The 19,950-nt window shown below is 36.8% G+C and overlaps 1 protein-coding gene across 3 annotated transcripts in view; it reads left to right on the top strand.

Annotated features, from left to right (window-relative positions):
* Nucleotides 1–1,245: 1,245 nt before the first annotated feature.
* Nucleotides 1,246–19,950, top strand: part of TPP2 (tripeptidyl peptidase 2) — a 49,338-nt gene continuing 30,633 nt past the window's right edge. For all 3 annotated transcript variants that reach the window (XM_085306011.1, XM_085306012.1, XM_085306014.1), the window contains exons 1-14: nt 1,246–1,445; nt 6,111–6,239; nt 7,312–7,407; nt 7,860–7,964; nt 8,616–8,740; nt 9,466–9,629; nt 10,756–10,910; nt 11,885–11,961; nt 12,464–12,591; nt 14,477–14,576; nt 16,677–16,825; nt 16,999–17,114; nt 17,783–17,951; nt 19,496–19,653. In XM_085306011.1, coding sequence (XP_085162137.1) covers nt 1,284–1,445; nt 6,111–6,239; nt 7,312–7,407; nt 7,860–7,964; nt 8,616–8,740; nt 9,466–9,629; nt 10,756–10,910; nt 11,885–11,961; nt 12,464–12,591; nt 14,477–14,576; nt 16,677–16,825; nt 16,999–17,114; nt 17,783–17,951; nt 19,496–19,653 — 1,833 coding nt within the window. In that variant the 5' untranslated portion in view covers nt 1,246–1,283. The remainder of the gene's footprint in view (nt 1,446–6,110; nt 6,240–7,311; nt 7,408–7,859; nt 7,965–8,615; nt 8,741–9,465; nt 9,630–10,755; nt 10,911–11,884; nt 11,962–12,463; nt 12,592–14,476; nt 14,577–16,676; nt 16,826–16,998; nt 17,115–17,782; nt 17,952–19,495; nt 19,654–19,950) is intronic.

A 19,950-nucleotide genomic window follows, 5' to 3' on the forward strand; every position in this document is an offset into this window, starting at 1 on the left:
GAAGATTAATTAAGTCTGACATACATTAACAAAGAAATTTCATCAGACTCAGGAAACAAAGAAGCATTACAAAAATGGAAGAATTCTCAATAGCCAAAATCCCCTTTGCATTGTAGACAGCGATGGACAGATCAATGTATGCAGACAAATTTCCTCAATAAAACACTCTGAACAGAAACTTGCCTGAGGAAAGCACATTGATTCTGAAATAACCAACAAGGGACTGTACCTTTATTGCCAATTTATATGGCTAAAACCATGAGTCAGACCCGACAAACAAGATGCTTTTTTAAAGAAATTCTTTGTGTATTTGTTTTCTGAGATTCCATAGTTCATTCAGTTTCTGCATGCAAGCTTTTCTGCAGCTGGGAAGACTAGAAACTGACTTTCAAACCTCTCTTAAGGCTGAGATTTTCACATATCTCACCAAACATTTGGAGCTGTCAAAAGCCTTTAGCTCACCTTATTTAGAACTAAGCAGTCATACAGGTGTTAAATTGCAGCACGCTGCAAATGCCATTATCTTCCCCACAGTAATAGAAATAACAGTGCCCTGAAGGGGCAGTTCAACCACATAACACGTTTTTCTCGTATAAATGAATCAGCAAAAGAGGCAATGTTTGAATATTTAAAATTTTCAACATTTTTTCCCCCCAGCGGGTAACGAGCAACCTTCATGCCGTATCACGGCGGTTCCMTTTCAGCGGCACATGAGGGACCTCTCCTGCTCCGGCCAGCGCGGGCCCGGGGCGGACAACGGCCGCCGYCGTCAGCCCGCTGAAGGGAGGCCCGCCCTGGCCGCCCGCCTCGGCAGCGGGCCCTGAGGGCCGCCCAGGCAGCGCTAGAGCCCGGCCCGGTCCGCCGGGAACGTGGCGGTGAGCCCYGCCGCGACGCTCGCGGCTGCTTGATCCGGCGCGATCCGGATCCCGCTCGGCGCCCCCCGTCCCGCCCCGCGGGGCAGAGCTCCCACACGCTCCACACCTCAGGAGGGCGGAGGGGCGGAGCGGCCCTGGTCACTTTAAGACTGCCCCCCTCCCCGCTCCTCCTCGCGCTAGAAGTTCCGGCGCGTGAGGGGTTTCGCTTTTCTGATTGGCTGCAACGCCTTGCGCTGTCCAGCTGCGGCGCGGGCGCCGGGGCGCTGCGTGGCCTTATTGGCTGGTTTAGGCGCGCGTCTCGCGAGAGTGCGTCCTTGTGGGAGCGCATGCGCTCTTCCTTCCCTCCCCCCCCCCCCCCCCCCGCGCTCTGTCGCCGCGGCGCGCACGGTCGCTGTTTCCCTCCCCATCATGGCGGCCGCCGTGGAGGAGCCGTTCCCTTTCCACGGCCTCCTGCCCAAGAAGGAGACCGGCGCCGCCGCCTTCCTCGCACGCTACCCTGACTTCGATGGGCGGGGRGTGCTCCTAGCGGTGCTGGACACCGGCGTGGACCCGGGCGCGCCGGGCATGCAGGTAACGGGCGCCGCGTGCGGAGGGAGGAGCCGCTTCAGGACAGCGGCCCTGAGTCACTGCCCGCGGGGAGCGGCGGGCCGTGGCGCGGGAGGGCGTCGGGCGGCCGTCAGCGGGCAGCGGCAGCCCTGAGGGGCTTGTTGCTGCTGCTGTTTTCTTTTCTTACAATTYCCTCCAAGTATTCGTCCATGTGATGCGTTAGTATGAGCTTCACGGAGGTCTGCTATGAGAGAGAGGAGAAAGCCCTGTAGATCAGAGTGTTTCACTCCGGTTGTTTATATAAGGCTTTCCTTTTGAACCTTTCACTGGCGTCTTAGAGCATTTAATCTCTTTGACTATTTTCTTTTTCACGGAACTTAGTCTGGAAAAGTAGTTCGTATTTTTTTTCTTAAATGGTAGCAGTATTTTAGTAGTAGCAAGGAGCGTCAAACAGCCACTTAAATGTTTTCCACGAAAAGTGTGTTTCTAGCAAACCTTGTATGCCTTTGTTGTCAGTGTATTTTTCTTGTGTTGTATTGCAGTCAAATTCTACACCAGATTTGGATGTACTGGCTTTTGGGGGATCTAGTAGCTTTATTTGTAGCTCAGAGTACACCGTAATTGTGATTATGCTCTTGATCAAGTTTGGTAAAATTTTGATTTGAGCATTTAGCAGTTTTTCCTTAAGTCTTCCAATATTTGTCTTTTAGCATATTTTTTTTGATCATGTATATATGGCCTTTTATGGCACTGCTGCTTCCAGCTTCTTGACAGCGTGTTTTTTGTCAGAGGAGTCAGAGAGAGTTGTATGCAACTCCCATGCTTTATTTAAGCAAGGACTGTGGTAGTTTCTGCCCTTTCTTTGGTACCAGTGCAAATTTTACTCTCCAGTGACTTGATTTAGGGACCTAACTGATCTTTTAGTTTAGCTTTCTGAAGTGATCTCTTATGGGACTCAGGTAAGTGGAAAAGATGAGGGAAAAGACAGATAGGGTGGAAGGTGGGGCTGGGTAGCTTTAACTTAAGTTGGCTAGTTGGCTTAAATTGTTACGGAACTGGTGCTGTTGGCCAAAAAAAAAAAAAAAAAACTGCAGGGAAGCAGAAGATTAATTAAGAAGCTTAAAGGAAGTTAGCCAGCAAGCAAACAGGACAGTATCATGGCAAACCAGAAAGCTGTGAAAGGCAGTTTGGGAGATATGAATAGAAATGGAAGGTTCATAGTTCTGAAGGGATTCACATGTGAAAGCAACGAGTCTAAATTTCTAGGGGTTGTGTATGTGAGGAATAAGCAGGAGTTTGCATGGTCAAGACTGAGGTTGTGAGGGTTCATAATAAAGGATTATTATACTTATTTTCTTGGTGCGAAGGCTAAAATTTCAGGTTGTGGAGTAGACATTTTATAGAGAACTCCGGGAAAAAGAAACTCGTTTGCCATTGGTGAAAGTGAGTTTGAGGGGATCTTGGAGAAGCATGTGAAGAGGTTGTCTATGTGCGCTTTCCATGCTTTCCCACTTCATATAAAGTCTTAATCTAGCTTGTACTTATTTTACTTTCCTTTCTGAACCTTTTTTGACAGTGCCATGTAGAGAACTCATTTCATCTTGCTTTCCTCTCCACCTATTGATATAAACTGTAAAGTAGCTTGTCTGCCTCTTGCATAATTTTTAACCTTCCCAGCCCTCTTGGTAGAACACATATCCTGCCAGCCTAGTCATGGTTCTTAATGAGATTTCTCACTCAGGCACAATATCTGATGAACTGTTATGTAGGCAGATAAGGTATTTTTAATGGAGAGGTTTGGTTGTATAAGTATTGTATTTCTTCATCCACACCCTGCCTCTTTTTCCTGTTGCTGCTGTTCACTACTACTTGTATTTCAAGATAGGTAAGTCAGTTTCTTGATTCTTGCAATCTTGGATTTTTTTGTGTGAATTACCCTTTAGAATTTTAATTTAATAACTAGTATAACTGTTTTTCTGAGGAAGCCTTTTAGGAGTAGCAGATATTTTAATTTGACTTACACTTAACAGTCACTTTCATTCACAAACTGGTAGCGTATTTTGTTTTTCCACATGTCTGCATGTAAACCATGCTATTAAATGTAGAATTGGGGATTTTCTTAATAAATTCGCTATAAAATATTCTCATTATATATCAATCTTTTTTTCTGAATTTTGATGCTAGAACATACTTTGTCTATAATAAATTAATTACTTCTGAATTTTATAATCACACAAGATTGATTAATATCACTTGATTCTCCTCTCTTTCCCCAGAATTGCAGCACTTCAAGGGGGAGAGGATGACAAGATTGAACTCTTAGGTTTAATTGTAGCATTACTTTTGGTGCACAGTGTACCAGACAGTTCATGTCGGCACCAGGAGCACTATCAGTTACTTTGCGCTGAATGACACTGAATCTGGCTGGATTGCTGCCATTAGGAATTGAACCTTAGACCTTTGCACCTGAAGCTCCAAAGTTGCTTGTGTCTGACCCAAAAGACTGATTCCAGTTGCGTAAACTCTTGTGCACATGTGGACCTGCTCTTCAGCCAGAGGGTGAAAAGCTGTATAGTGTAGGAGTTGCACATAGAATTTCTGTCTAGGAAGTAACTTTTAAAACTACCCAAGTTCACTGCAGCATAAATCTGTGTTCTGGCCACCTGTTGCAGTATGACTTGCCGGTGTCAAACAGGTCGCCTTGGGTTACAATTTCATTTTTGTTTTCTTGTACTTGATCACTGAGTAATTTACTTTAGAGGTGTATTGGAAATGCTCAGTTCTGATAATCTCAGATTTAGCATGTAGATGAATTATTATTGGTGGTAACTTCTTTTGGATATAACTTTTGTTCAAGGCCACCTATTGACTTCTCTGAGTGGAGACTGGCATCTGAAGGGATTAATTATAGATGCTAGAAAATTTTGTGGTGTAAATGCCTATGGTCCGTGCCTGTGGAGTTTTCTGGGTAAATTTTTGCTACTGTGTAACTTTTTTAGTAGAGGTATTACCAAGTTATTACTTTGAGTTCTCCTAACTGAATATCAATTTCTGTGAAAACAGAGTTAACTGTTGGTTTCCGCAGTGAGAACTGTTCCATAGGAAACTTCTTCAAAACAGTATTTTCTGCTTTCTGGAAAATGGGAATCTGTGTCCTGTTCGTACTTGTTGCAGTATCTTTTTTTTTTTTGTAGCTATTTAAATTTGTTGTTTTTTTTTTTTCTGAACCATGCAAATTTGAAATTTTGGAGCTATTTATCTGTATTTGTTGAGTTCCTGTAAAAACTTGACTATTGCTTTGTCTTTTTTTGGGCAGCAAAAGAGTGACTTTTATGAAATAATTTAGTTATATTGTCCATTTTTTGCAACTGAACTCATACTTCCAGAACATAGTTCTGAGTAAAACTACCTGCCATGTGTGTTATTTGCAAGATAGCAATGGTAGAGAACAAAGGCAAGAAWACCAAACATTGAAATTCCAGAAAAGAGTAAAATGTGTAGCTCTTCTGAACAGGAGGTGTTTTTTTTCTTCTTTTAAAAAAAGAAAACTTCAGTTATATAGTTGGTGCAAGGGAAGTGTTGGGAAGATTGGGGGGGGGGGCTTTTTTGTTTATTATTTTCTAAATCAACAATCTTTAATGTAAAGCTGTGAAGATAATTCCTTACAGCCATATTGTATTGCTCTTCAAGCATCTACTACTGTTTATGGGATGAAATCTATTTGCTGAGTAAACTGATATGAATATAATCCCTACTAGATTAAATATTTTTTTCTAAATGTACCAAGAGAGTTTTATACTTTTGATGATTATGTGRAAGGGTCTGAAAGGCACTTTAAATGCATTACTGGTTGTTTTTTTAACACTGTAAACTGTCTGTTTTTTCTGGGATGTCTTTATCATATTTCTTTAGGATTTCATTAGTTGTCATATATGTTGCATGACATCGCTGTAGCTTTATAGTTTGTATAGTAGTTTTATTTGGCAGTGCAGATTACTGCTATAGAACAGTCTTAAATTTGGGGACGTATTTTTCTTTCGGAATATTTCTTATAGTATGGTTTTTTTGGTAAATTTTTTTCTTAAATTCTTTAAAAATCTTATGTCAGTCTGCAAGATTGTGCGATAATTTCCTTCTCTTCTGAAGTAATCTAACAACACTCCTATTTCCCACTCTTTTTCATTAAAAATACTACTATTGTCTGTCTGTGATTGGGTAGATACAGACTCCTTTTCAGTAGGTCTGTGACTATCATCAAGTCCATGTAGGACTAATTTTCGTTTAATTTGAGGAGGCTTTAAATTTGTGCTCTTGCTAGACAGGCAGTTCTTTTGTCTTTTCACCCTCATAGAAGTACTCTTTAGACAGTATTAGGTGTATATAACCATAGCTCCTAGTATTTTGCATTGTTAGAAGTATGAAGCAGAATCCTTGTAACAGAAAAACAAGATGATAGTATTTTGTGTGCCTTTAAGGATTAAGCTGAGTTAAAAGGCTCAGACACGTGACTGCATGTAGTTCAGCAGCTTTCACCTTTCTGGGATTGTGCTGTCATTACTGTAAACTTTGACCAGAGCGGTAGAATGAAAGCAGTGTTGTAATGTTTTGAAAAAAAAAAATGTAATTTTGCAAATTTGTATGTTGAAGAGTAATCAACTGCATTTTCAAGTATTGTGCTGATATTTTCAGATTACAACTGATGGGAAACCCAAGATAATTGATATAATTGATACAACAGGCAGTGGTGATGTAACTACATGTACTATAGTAGAACCTAAAGATGGAGAAATTGTTGGTCTTTCTGGAAGAACTTTAAAGGTAAGACTATAATGACCACTGGGCATCTTTTGGGGCCTTTTTCTTTTTAACAACAGATTTAATATCAGTTTTTACTTCTGSCAGCTTTTTTCCTCCTTTTAATGAGATCCTATCCAAACCTAATTCAGCACGTCCTCATCTTCTTACAGATTGCTCTGTTTAATATATTTCTTTTACTTTTCATATATCTTTATATTGCAGTTTCTCTGGACCAAAGTGTAGGTAGCTASAGAGTTTTGTTGAGGACTCAGTAACTTGCTGTTCTTTTGTTCAAATCAGTTTCTGATACAGTTTTGAAAGCTGACTGAAGAAAGCATACTAGCATGTTTTTAAAAAGATCTAAAGACATAGTTCTGCTTTTAAATGTACTAGTATATTTTATGTGAATTACAGGAGGAGTCACGCTGTTAAAATCATGGAAAACAGTTGTGGAGATTGAAGAATCTGAGATGGCTTACAGGCGCAGTGTACTCTCACTGTTAATAGAATAGGCATAGGATTTTTAGAAATGATGTGGTGAGATCTAGTTGAGACCTCAGCTGTATAGGACTATTGGTGTTACTGCCATGTCCTCATTTGTGTGGTTATGTTGATGAAATGTTAGGAAAACATCCAGTCTTTTGATCTTTCTATACTATCAGCTATTTTCTGAATTTTACATGGAATACAATTGTAAGGGTGAATCTRTAGCTCTTTTTGCTGTTATTAGGGCTAGTGGACCTGATCTACTGAGAATCAAAACTGCAGCAAGATACGAAGTTAGAAATTCAGATGTTTGTCAGTGGCCTACCATAAAAAAAATCTTCCCCCCTCTCCCCGTATGATTGGGTGTTTTGTTTCATTTGTGTCCTCCCACCTTTACTCAAAAAGGTCTTTATTGGGATTGCATGTTTCAAAAGGGGTAACTGATTCTCAACAGCAGTGGAACATGAACTGATGTATCATGTTAAAAGTTTGTGCAGTAATTACTGTCATGGAGTGGAGATGTAATTAAATAGTTTAAATAGTGATATTTGTTTTTTTTTTTTTTAAGGAAATTAGTTAATGAGTTTCTGAATATTCTTTTCTCTAGATCCCAGAAAACTGGGTAAATCCTTCAGGCAAATATCATATTGGCATAAAAAATGGCTATGACATCTATCCTAAAGCTCTTAAGGAGAGGATTCAGGTAGTGAATTACACTTTACTTCTGATACATTTGTTACAATTCAGTGTTCTCATTCTGCAGGGTGTGGGTTTTGTGGTTGATTGGTTTGCTTGTTTAGGGGGAAAAAAATGAAGTATATGATTTGCTAATATGTGTGGGCTGCTGGCCAGAACTTTAGAGCCATTCTTTAACTGAATTTTATATAGTTTTGCAGAAGAAATAGATGTTTTCAGAATTTTAAAATCAGAGGAGGTGAGGGCCCACAGTGATCCTTTGCTGCAAAAAGTCTTATCACTGTTACCTGTTGCTCTTTCGTACGTAACAATTGTTGTTTATTTATAAAATTGTATTATACTTTTTGTAAAAAGTACACTTTTTACTGTATTTTAATCAGAACCTTGAAATGATTTTGTAATCTTCRTATTCTGACAAATATTTGTCAGGCCACTGAGGATCTTCATTTTGTGTTACAGAAGGAACGCAAGGAAAAGCTCTGGGATCCTGTTCACAGACTGGCTCTAGCAGAGGCCTGTAGGAAACAAGAAGAATTTGATGCTGTTCACAGCTCTCTCTCTCAAGTTTGTATATTTCTAAATCTTGACAAGTAGCTGTTCACAAGTTTAAAGTACTTTATCTGATGAGTGAAGAAAAGGTGGTTATGACTATTTTGTCAGATAATTATCATTGGTTCTGCTGATCGAGTAAAACATCTTAATATGGATGCTTACTTGATTTGCTTAGTGTCGGTAACATATTCAACTTGCTACTGAATATGAAGATAGTATTAAATGTAATACTTGAAGACATATTTTCAGTAAGTTTTATTTTTAATTTCATTTGCTTTGTTTTGAGGCTGTTATCATTGATGTGATCCATTTAGGAAACTTATCTTTTTTTGTAAAATAGATACCATTTCAGCAAAGTATCAGAAATTCTTTAGAGTGCTTCTATATCATTTACCAATCAACATAAAGATGTAAGGGCATTAAGCCTTGCAGTAACGGAAATGTGAAATGGTTATGCATAATAGGCCAAGAATAAGTACTGCACTGTTCAAAACTACTCAGCTTGTAGATGTTTATGCATTCAGTGATAATATTACATTCTTAATGAAGTAATGGAACACATGTATAGCATCTGAAAGCATATAAATTACTTGTAGTGCAAATAATTTGTACCTACCTAGTGATAATTTTAGAAATACTCTAACTATTTTATTACTTTATTAGGTAAATAAATTACTAAAGGAAGAACTTCAAAATCAAGTGGAACTGTTGAATTCTTTTGAGAAAAAATACAGTGACCCTGGTCCTGTGTATGATTGTCTAGTATGGAATGATGGTGAGACCTGGAGGTAAATTCTCAACCTTTTTAAAGGTTTTACACATAAAACAGCAGTTTGATCCAAGAAGTGTGTTCATTCTTATTTGCTCTTTTTATGGAGCTCTTAAATATTTGCTTTAAAATAATCCTACTGTATCACTTGAGCTTCCTGAAAGAAAGGTCCTGAAGGAAGATGGGGTACAGTGACGTCCTGGAGAATTCAATGAGAGCAGTAAAGAGAACGTATGTAGAGGGAGAATATAATATACAATGTAAGCCTGTGTGTTTTTTTCTGAGGCAAAGAGTAAAATCACTTTTATAGTGATTAGTGGTAGGAAGAAAAGCAGAAACCTTTATGTGCACAAAGTTCAGAAAGTAATATGGCAATTTTATTTAATGAAAATATAGATTATGCAAAGCGGTTGTTGAGACTTCAGATGTTTGTGTACCGTCACTGCACAGCTAGCTTTATTAAGAACTTCCTTGAAGAAATTGCCTGGATTTTCTTATATTTGCTTTTTCAAAGACAGATTTATTTAAATCTAGTATTTGAAAAGTAGTTTTAGGGATTTCTCTAGTTTCTGAATCTAATTGTGGATAAGCAGATTTAAAAATACCTCTTGTCTTACAGAAATAAGACAAACACAAAACCAGGCCTGTTGAGACTTCTGCGGTACTCTTGTGTAGAAAAAGAATAATTGAAAGTTTACATTAATTGGAAGACTGCTTTTTTTCTTTTTTTTTTTTGGTCAACAGAGCCTGCATAGATACAAGTGAGAGTGGTGACTTAACTAGCTGTACAGTGTTGAGAACCTACAAAGAGGCTCAGGAATATGGATCTTTTGGAACATCTGAGATGCTGAATTATTCTGTTAACATATACGACGATGGGAACCTTCTTTCCATTGTGACAAGTGGAGGTAAATGAAATGCACTTTAAAGAAATTTGCCACTGAGTAGATGCTATCGGAAGCAGCTATCCAAGTAGTGTATTGGGGCCTGAATCTGTTACTTGGGATGGCTCAAGGCAATTTATTAATACACCACTCATCAGTATGACATTAAAGATCAATATCCACATTTCCTACTATAGACTCATAATGACATCTTATTACCAAACTTGTGTTTTTATCTGAAATACTTTGAGCTCTGTGTGTATATGCATGTATAGATAAATTTTTGTTGTTGTTGTTGAAGTTGCTCTTGAAGATGTTTCTGCATCTTTCTGGCRTAAGCTTAAATAGAGTGAACCTTCTTTCAAAGTATTTTTTTTTTCATTTTGTTTTTAAGTATCAGATGATTGTTAAACTTCGGTTACTGTCCTTTGCAGCTTTTCTGATTAAAGAATGATTTATGGACAACTTCTTAAATAATACATCCATGAATGAAAGGGAATTAGCTATTTTGAGTTATCTAAACTTTCTTTTGGTACCAGGAGTCACTATAGCTGTAGCTCCAACCACTCTGATCTCATATTTGTATGTCTGTCTATAATCAGTTTTTGCTTTGGAAGCATCTTGAGGGTTCAGATGGTATGTATTTGATTAAAAAACGACCTTAATTTCTCATGAAAGCATCTAAATTTCAGTAATACTGTGAAAACAGTTCTGGTTCCTAAACTGATAGTCTTTTTTTTGTTTCCTTTTGTATTTCTGTGCAGTTTTATTTTTTTAGTATTTGGTGGTGGGGACGGATTCTTTGCTTTTTCTCCTAGTACAGTATAGCATTTGTTTAAACAAAAAGCCAGTAAGCAACAGCAATTTGCAAAATAGAACAGCTGAAAGAGTAAGCAGAAGTATTAAATCAAGCCTGTTAATTCCAGTGTCAGAAGTTACCTAAAAGGATCAACATTTTTTACTGCAAGTTGTTAAAATTATTCCCCCAAATGATCCAGACAGTGAGGATTAAAAAACAATCTGAACTCTGGGCTTTATTTATATACAGGTAGCTCAATAAATGAAAATGTTTGTGTATTAAAATTTGTATTAAAATTAGTATTAATGAAGCTCCCTAAGCACATAGTAATATGCTTTTTCATTTGTTCAGGAGCACATGGAACTCATGTAGCTAGTATAGCAGCCGGATATTTTCCGGAGGAACCTGAACGAAATGGTGTGGCTCCTGGAGCTCAAATTCTAGCAATCAAGATTGGTGATACAAGACTAAGTACAATGGAAACTGGCACTGGTCTAATAAGAGCTGTGAGTATTTCACTAAATAAATAGTTAACCTCAGCAGTTTGATTTAACTGTAGATTATTCTGAATCACTGTCTTCTCTTGTTGCTTAAAGTCTGTGTTTTTGTGGTTCTGGAATATGCCAGATTCTTAAAAATTTGAGTACATTTTGTACATAATGTACATAATGTTTTAATGTAAAAGACTTTGTTTAGAATACTAATGAGATTTTTCAGACTGGTAGAAATGCAGTGTTTGTGCTAACTTAACACATGCTTATTTTATATTCCTTATTCTGTGCTATCGGTATTCTTTTTATAGTTAGTCACATAATTATAGAATAAATAAATACTTTAAATATTTAGATAAATCTAGAATAGAGACCAGTGTCTAACCACGTGGCTAAGTTTATTTTCACTATATCCCTTAAGAGGGAGAGAAGTACCATTCCTTTCTAACAGTGAAAGGCTCGAGGCCTCTGCCACATAGTGAGTGGTTGGGGGAAATTTTACACAGTAAAAGCAATTGAAAATAGAAAATGATACTTGTGATCCATAAAAAGATCTTGCTATGGTAACATGAAGATGTACGATAATTTTTTTTTTGTGACYATTTGGAATCTGACCAAACTGCATAGTAAGGGGGAATTCTGTGTTATTGAGGACAGACATTTGAGATTCTAATGAACTCTGTGGTGGTTCTCTTAGGTTAACCTATTAATTTATAACTTGGAATGTGGCAAGCTGATAAGGTGTTTTTGACTAGGGTTTTTGTTCTGTTTGGTCACTAYGAAAGTATCATCTAGATAAAGATTTTCATTTACCTCAATCTRTTTTGGTGGTTGTTGTGCTTTGATTTTACCAAAAAAAAAAAACCCCAAAAAACTTGTGCCTTAACTCTTATGTGACTATAGCAGATGTTATGTAATCTTTCATAAGTGACTTATCCTGTGACTAGTGTGTATTTTGACTTTTCCTTTTTTTTTTAAAAAACTTTCAGATGATAGAAGCAATAAAATATAAATGTGATCTTGTCAACTATAGCTATGGAGAAGCAACACATTGGCCAAATTCTGGGTAAGTGTTACTATGGTTAGTATAAACTATTTGATTATTACAAGCTGGAATTACAGGTCTTTGTTTTTGCATAAATGTAAGTAAGAATGAATTGTCCAGACCAAAATAATTCATAAATATTAAACTGTCACAGTTAACTTAAAAAATGTGGTTTAAAATACAAACCTGTTTAAATAGCCGATAATTTACAATGCAAGGAATTTTTGTTTCGAATATTCGATAAAAATTTTTGTAGTTAGAACACTTCATAATCTGTGGGATTTTTTGTGGAGACTTGATTTTGCTTACATGATGATAACTCATTTTTAAAATTAGAAGCTATGTTTTGTGGTCAGCTTAAGTACTGGAAATACCTCTGTTAGGTATGGGAAGCAGACTGTAATATTCCATATGCTCTCTGACTGGACACAGGGATTCTACTGGAACTGGGAGTTTTGCTCCTGATATCTGGGAGGCAAGCAGTATTGTTGATTAAATGAATTATTTTTCTCTCTTTCTTTAGGAGAATTTGTGAAGTAATTAATGAAGCTGTATGGAAACACAATGTAATCTATGTTTCAAGTGCAGGCAATAATGGCCCTTGCCTTTCTACAGTAGGATGTCCTGGTGGTACTACATCTAGTGTAATAGGTAAATAATTTATTTTGACAGTATTCAACTGCTATCTTTACAAGCTGTGTCCTCATTACTTGAGATCATGGGTCAATTGTTAATCTAAGATATTTCCAAAGACTTGGTAGGCGACAAGATTAATTCTGAGGAAGGCACTTACTGTCTCTTTAGGTACAGAAGCTTAGATTGTTATCTTACAATTCAAGAACTTACCTATGCAGAAACTAGAGGTAACAGATGCAGGTGGTCTTAATTTGATATGATATTATAAAATTTATAAAATAAATCTTTGTGGTCTGGCTTATTCAAAGATTCCAAGATGATTCTTTTTAACTCTTAAGTACACTGCTTCACTCGGATGATTACCTATCGGTAAACACAACTTTATAATTAGAATTAAACTAAGTTTTATTTTTATCTCATGTGAGGTCTTGAAGTGCGCTTTAAATTGTCAGAAATACCATTTTAAGTCTAAATGGTGATTAATCAGGTATCCTGGTGTGTTTTCTTTCTGTTCATAGTGAAACTCAGCTTTATAATCTGAATATAAGATACTCCCATTACGCTATCTGGAGAGGTCATTCTGAGGGAACAATTCTTTAAGCTATGGTGCCTTGTCTACTGTATTACTGTAACTTATATTACTGGCATAAGAATTGTTCTTCTGATGTGCCAGTATGTGTGGTTATTTTTTTTTAATTTTGATGAAAGATTAATATATAAGAGTTTAAAAAATGTTTAGCTTTCCTATTTTTAATTTTTATATAAATTCTCTGATGCTACTGTATTTTGTTTACTGCAGTAAACCTCACAATCCTCATGCTAGTACTCCAGCATGTAGACTTGAAGGTTTGAGAGCTGCTGTTTCAGGGTAACTAGTAGAATTAACATTGATTACTTTTCTAAAAGTTAATTTGCAATTACTCTGAGTGAGACTGGGGGGAATGAAACTGGAACTAACAGGCTCTTTTAATATCTACATTGGCCTCATTCTGACAATGCATCCACTCTAACTCAGCTGATTCATTTTATTACTCCAGAGACTAGGATGATGGTTATCATCCAATCTGTGTGTAAAATAGCTTCCTCTTGTCTTCTATCTGGAGTGAACCAGGTAGTTTTCTTTGAGGTAAAACCAAAATATAGTTGACAGATTAGGTTAGTTCAGACAGACAGTATGAACAGGGAGCTTGCACAAGTTTGGTTCATTCAGCTTGGCATGATAATTTTGTAATAGTGTTTATAGCATAAAGACATGAGACTATAYGCTTTAGAACAGACAACACATGTCCTTGGCATCATGCTCTAAAACCACAGCTTTAGCAGGCTTTGACCTAGTCATTTACATGCTACTCATTTGCATTGGAGTAATCGGGAAGACAATGACTGTCTCATCCTGATGGTGTTCGAGCTGAATGCTTGTGGCCATCTGCTCCAGATGGTGTAGCTCTGAGCCCTGTGAACATAAACCAGTTCACACCGATTGCTTTGAGGTGAGATTGGTGTAGTTTAGAACAGTGTAAACTAAGCCAAAATATTCTTTCTCAGAAAAAAAGAAAAAGGCATGCAAAAATAATCTGTTCTGAAAGAAGTACAGACAATGAATGTATATTATTCCAGCTGAAATGAAATTTCAAGTTATTCATGTTAGTTCTATTGTATGATACATTCTGTGTTTAATCTTATGATATTTTGAGTATCAGTGTTGTTACTGTATAGCATGCTGCATTTCGCTTGCTTTGTAAAAATTAAATAAAATAAACTGATAGAAATATGTGTATATATGTCCATAATAAACATCAAGAATTTTTCCCACAATCATTTGAAAGCAGAGGAGATATTTTATGTTTGCCTTTGACACAGATTTGTTAACATCTAAAATAGTTGAACCTTTTTCTTATAGGTGTTGGTGCCTATGTATCACCTGATATGATGGTTGCTGAATATTCTTTGAGAGAAAAACTACCAGCAAATCAATATACTTGGTCATCTAGAGGGCCTAGGTAGGTTATTTTGAAACAAATAAATTCTTTGGTTTTGGAGTCAGATTACATAATTCAAAACCTAAAAATTGGTCATTAATAAAGGAAAAAAAAAATCTTCCCATGGGAAGAGCTTAGGTGGCCTGTTGTTGTTGGAATATCTTTATTTTTAGGCCTCTGTGGGAGAGAGGGAATACCACTAAACAGCCTTGTCACAACCTGTGCCTTCAGAGAAATGTGTTTGAGTGAAAACCTAGTCTATAGCGGTTTTCTTAGCAGATACAATAGAAGTTGTTGAAACTAACATTTTTCTTTGGGAATTTATTTTTTCAGAGGCTTTTTTCAGTAGCATTTGTTTCATAAAATTAGTGTGGTGAAGTTCACTGTTCTGTTAGTGTTGATCATTTAGAAAAAATACTGTTATTGTGATGATTTCAAGACTCATGGCTTCAGTGCTGTAATGGTGCAACCTACGTAAGGGTTTTGCTTGAGCTGATGAAGGTGAGTAGAGAGAGAAATTGCTTTTCTGTCTCACATTATAGAAGATCTCAAAGATCTGGAAAAGCAAATTTATGAACAGTGAAAAGTTGGATTTATGTTTCATGTCGTGTATCAGAATTTGACAGTGATGTCATATTTGAGAGAAAAAGAACAGCATTTCTTCTTGAGTTCTTACCTGTGTTTAGATTTTGAAATTGTTCTTGTAAGTTATGAAGCTATTGTAGGCTAAGCTATTAGAAAAACAGTATACAATATTGTTGAGGGAAGGAAAAAATAAGGTCAGGATTGATCTTTGATTTGTATGCTGGTTGCATAGCATCTGCCTCCTTTACAGCATTTTTTTGAAATAGTCCATCACAGTGTCTGTATGTTTACAGGCAAGTATACTGTTCCAAGAACTTTACTATGCAGATTCTTTTTTTGAGATTCTCAAATCCAGATATAAAAAGCAGTCTGTATAGAAAAGATCTCCTGCTTTGACACTCCACTCTGAAATAGACTGAATGACCGTGTGTGAACTGGGAGGCCCAAATCTGGCCAAAGGAAGATTCTCCTTGTGTAGAGTGTGATACACAGGGGATCGCGCAGTTCCTAAAGTTTTGCTAAAATAGGTCTGGGGTAGGGAATCAGTCCGAGTAGGACTCGGATGGAAGATTTCGGGTAGATCTGCTGTGCATGGATTGGCCAGAAGTGTAATGATTCAAAACCTGTTTTTTATACTAGATTGTCATAAAACTTGTCTAAACACTGTATTGCAGAATTGTGCTGACTGTGCTTTGATTTGAGTCTGAACTTAGGCATATGGAACAGTTAGTGTGGGAGCTAAGTCGCACTAATATACCCTGTTTCTCAGCAGAACTTGGTAGCTGAGGTGTAGTGATGTGATTGTTCAAGTGATGTGCTTCTGTCCAGCACAAGAAAGATTGGGCAAGTCTGGCTCATACTAACAGAAAACTAAACGCATCTTTAATTATGCCATAGACATCCATTCCTCCTTTCTTGCTCAAGCATGTTTAGAAGAGGTGGTTTAGCAAGGTGGTAAGCAGATTGCAATCTACCTGTTGACATGCCTTCTTGAGCCTTTTCCACTTACCCTACTTGTTTCAAGTTTAGTGTTGTAATTCAGAATTTGTTGTAGTTGCCAAGTGGCTACACTCAGAGATCTGAATTTTGCATCTCTTCTATTCTTCCTTTTTCTGTTATTAATCTTACTTAGAAATAGTAAAGGCTAAGTAGACTCAGAGTACTCAGGTGCTTAAATGCATAATTAATAGGTTTGTTTATGTGCATTTTTTAGTTAAAATCTCAGAAGCTACTCTGACTAAGCTGAAGCCTGATTGATATGATTTTGATGTAAAAATTGTCTCTCTAAAAATTTTCAGTGTGGATTATTATACCTCTAAAAATGCAGAAAACAGGCACAGCTGATGATTAATATGATATCTGAAGTTATCATTTAATGGCACGCTCTCTTAGGATTAATGAATTTAATAAAATAACATACTTGAGAATGTCACTAAAGCTAAAATTATCTTTAAAAAGATACAGATACAGTAGTACCTTCAGAATAAAATGTGCAGGAGAAAATGCTTGTTTTTAATAATTCTGTCTTACCACTAGCACTGATGGAGCACTTGGAGTAAGTATCAGTGCACCAGGAGGTGCTATTGCTTCTGTTCCAAACTGGACTCTGCGAGGAACACAACTCATGAATGGCACATCCATGTCTTCGCCCAATGCCTGTGGAGGCATTGCATTAGTACTGTCAGGTAATAATATGCTATAATATTAAGTATAGCTGCATGCTGTAAAAGAGATTAGATCCTTTTTTCTCTAATTAAGAAAAAGATTTCTATGGTGTGTTTAACAATTAACTGTTGATAATGTAAAACTTCTTCAGATTTTCTATTGTCTCCAATTATAGATTTATTTTTAATTTCAGGACTCAAAGCTAATGATATTCATTACACTGTTCATTCTGTCAGAAGAGCATTAGAAAATACTGCAGTGAAAGCTGAAAACATAGAAGTATTTGCACAAGGACATGGTATTATTCAGGTACTTGCTAACAATGGAAAACTAACCCACCAGAAAGAGAGAGYAGTTTTCTGGATGAGTTCACTCAGCCTGCTCTCATGCCACTTGATCTCTAGTTCTGATTCTTGGGAAAGAGGGGCATGTAGTGAGAGAGAAGGAAGAACGAGACTGCTTCTTCAGTTTCAGCATGCAATTACAGTAGAAATGCCATTCTTTTCAGTGCTTCCTATTTATTAGCCTGAGCATCCCGTGGAGCTTGTCTGTTTTGAAGTGATTAACTTCTTGCCTTAAATAAAAGGCTCAGATGCTTAGTTAGTTTTGCTTGAGATATGAGAAAGAGACAAATTAGTACTGTAGATCTGAGGTTTTAGTCTCTGAAATCATCTCTGAAAACTTCTGTTGCACATCCTTTAACAAATGTAAAGCAGAGTTGTAATACTATTTTTTTTTTTTTAAAAAATGGTCTTCACTATTTCAATGCTTTGTGCAGCTGCTGCAAACTGAAAGTGTTTGCCCATCTTCTCTACTTAGTATCATGGGAAGTAAGGTGCAGTCACTATGACTCAAGTAGCACATGAATTACTTTACCATTTGTTGCTGTGCTTGCTGAATACTTCATGTAGAACATAGTATATATAAATGACTATTAACCTGAAATTTGTTAATCTGGAATATATTCTTTCTAATAGGTTGATAAAGCCTATGACTACCTCATTCAAAATTCATCATTTACAAGTAACGTAGGCTTTACTGTTACTGTTGGAAACAACCGTGGAATCTACCTCAGAGATCCTGCCCAGATAACAGCACCTTCTGATCATGGAGTTGGCATAGAACCTGTCTTTCCTGAGAATACAGGTAGGAAAGAACTTGATTTGTACAAGGAAAAAATAAGATGTGATTTTTTTTTTTTATTGCAAAAGCTATAGCTTTAGGCTTTGCATTTTTACAGTGTAAGAAAATTCTTAAGGTTTAACAAAATTAACTTGTATTTGGTAATAACAGATAAACATAAATACATCTAAGGCAATCAATAAAGGGACTGATAAAAGTTTTGATTACTTTAACATGGGTGAATAACTGCAGATCAAAATAGATTTGACAAGAATTTTTTTTCTGTAAAGCATTTTACCCTGCTTTGCTTTATTAAATAAATCTGGACTCACTGAGCAACTGAACAGGTTAAGTTGCATTCAGAAATGATCGATGTGAGACCTGAGACTAATTTCTTTCTTTAAATCAGTGGTCCACTGATTTCTAGGAAAGTTGGCATGCGACAAAGGGTGAGTGTGTTTAGAGGAAGAGATGATATTAGTAAAGACGGGTTATTGATTCAGAGTAATCTGTTTGTTAGGTTACATTGCAGTGAGCGTGTTTTGTTAAATTGGCAGCATGACACTAAAAAATAATCCTCTATATGTAGGATTGACTCTGTTTGACAGGAAGCAAACAGTGTGTGTATTGGATAATTAGCTTGCACCATGATGTTGTGTCTCTAGCACTTCTCCAGTTTTACTGCTGTGCAGTGCATGGTATCTTCAAAAAGACTAAGTTTGAGGGAGTTCAAGTATGTGATTAAAGGAGGCTGTTCTACTCAGTCTGTCCCTTGAAGTTCTCTTTGAGCTGATTGCTTCTAATACACCTGTGAAGGAAGCACATCTGATGATACTCTCTTCTCTGCCTGGCGAAGGTGTAATGAAATTAAATATCTGAAAATTAAGCTAAGGCTAATTTAGAGTTGAAATCATGGATTTTTGTTTTCTTTAAAGTGGCACTGCTCTTTAGAGCAGCTGATAGCTGACTTAATCACTAAAACATTGCAGCTAGGGTTGGATGCTTTTCTAAAAGATATGCTGTAGCCCACAGCTGCCTCTCTTTTTCTTTCTCTTCTCCTTTTTGAGATGAAAACTAATCCAGATGTTTTTTGTGGGACTTCTTTGAAGGAAGTGTGACTAAGTTATCATAGTAGCCCTTTTAGTTTTGAGAGCTTAACCCTCACTAAAGTTGCTATAATGTAGTTTGGTAATTACTATAAGTTTCAGAATCAGTGCAGTTGTTTGTTTTTTTTCTGTGTCTAGCAATAATCTAGCTCTACATAGGAATGTGTGTATTTCCTTCTAGGTTATGGCATGGATAASTGAAGCATTAGTTGCTAGCTAACCTTCATCTTTTTCAGGTTTGACTGTTCTGTGAGGGATAATTTCCAAGTAAGATGTAACCTTTATTTTATTATATTGTCCTATTGTTTCAATTTCCTCAGTTTAGTGGAGAGTTTACCATTTTGGGACTAATCTGTTTTTTAATTACTTTTCTTGGAGATACGTACATTTTAATGGCAAACACTGTTATGGTAGAATCCAGGCACTCATTTGCATTACTGAAATATTCTTATTTTTTGACAGAAAACGCTGAAAGAATATCTCTCCAGTTGCATTTAGCTTTAACTTCAAATGCACCGTGGGTTCAGTGCCCTAGTCATTTAGAGCTTATGAACCAGTGTCGACATATAAACATTCGTGTGGATCCACGTGGTCTGAGAGAAGGACTACATTATACAGAGGTATTGAAGTAACACGTATTCTAAGCAAGACTGTATGCCTTCTCCCTTTCATGTGATCTGTATCAATACCTGTGAGAAGTATTTTTTCAAGAAATGAAAGCTGCATTGTACAGATTAGAAAATATTGCTACACTCCATTCCACTTTATTGGCTGATTCCAAGGTTCAGCAACAATTATTAGGCATTTACTATAAATGATACCATTGAGACTTTGATAAGTAGCTGTGTTTATTTTAACATTTTTATTTTTTAAACCAAATAAGCTTTACCTCTCAGTATCTGGCTTTGTACAATACT

Source organism: Rhea americana, unplaced genomic scaffold (assembly GCF_003343005.1).
Source record: "Rhea americana isolate MKP2758 unplaced genomic scaffold, rheAme1 scaffold_23, whole genome shotgun sequence".
Taxonomy (NCBI): domain Eukaryota; kingdom Metazoa; phylum Chordata; class Aves; order Rheiformes; family Rheidae; genus Rhea; species Rhea americana.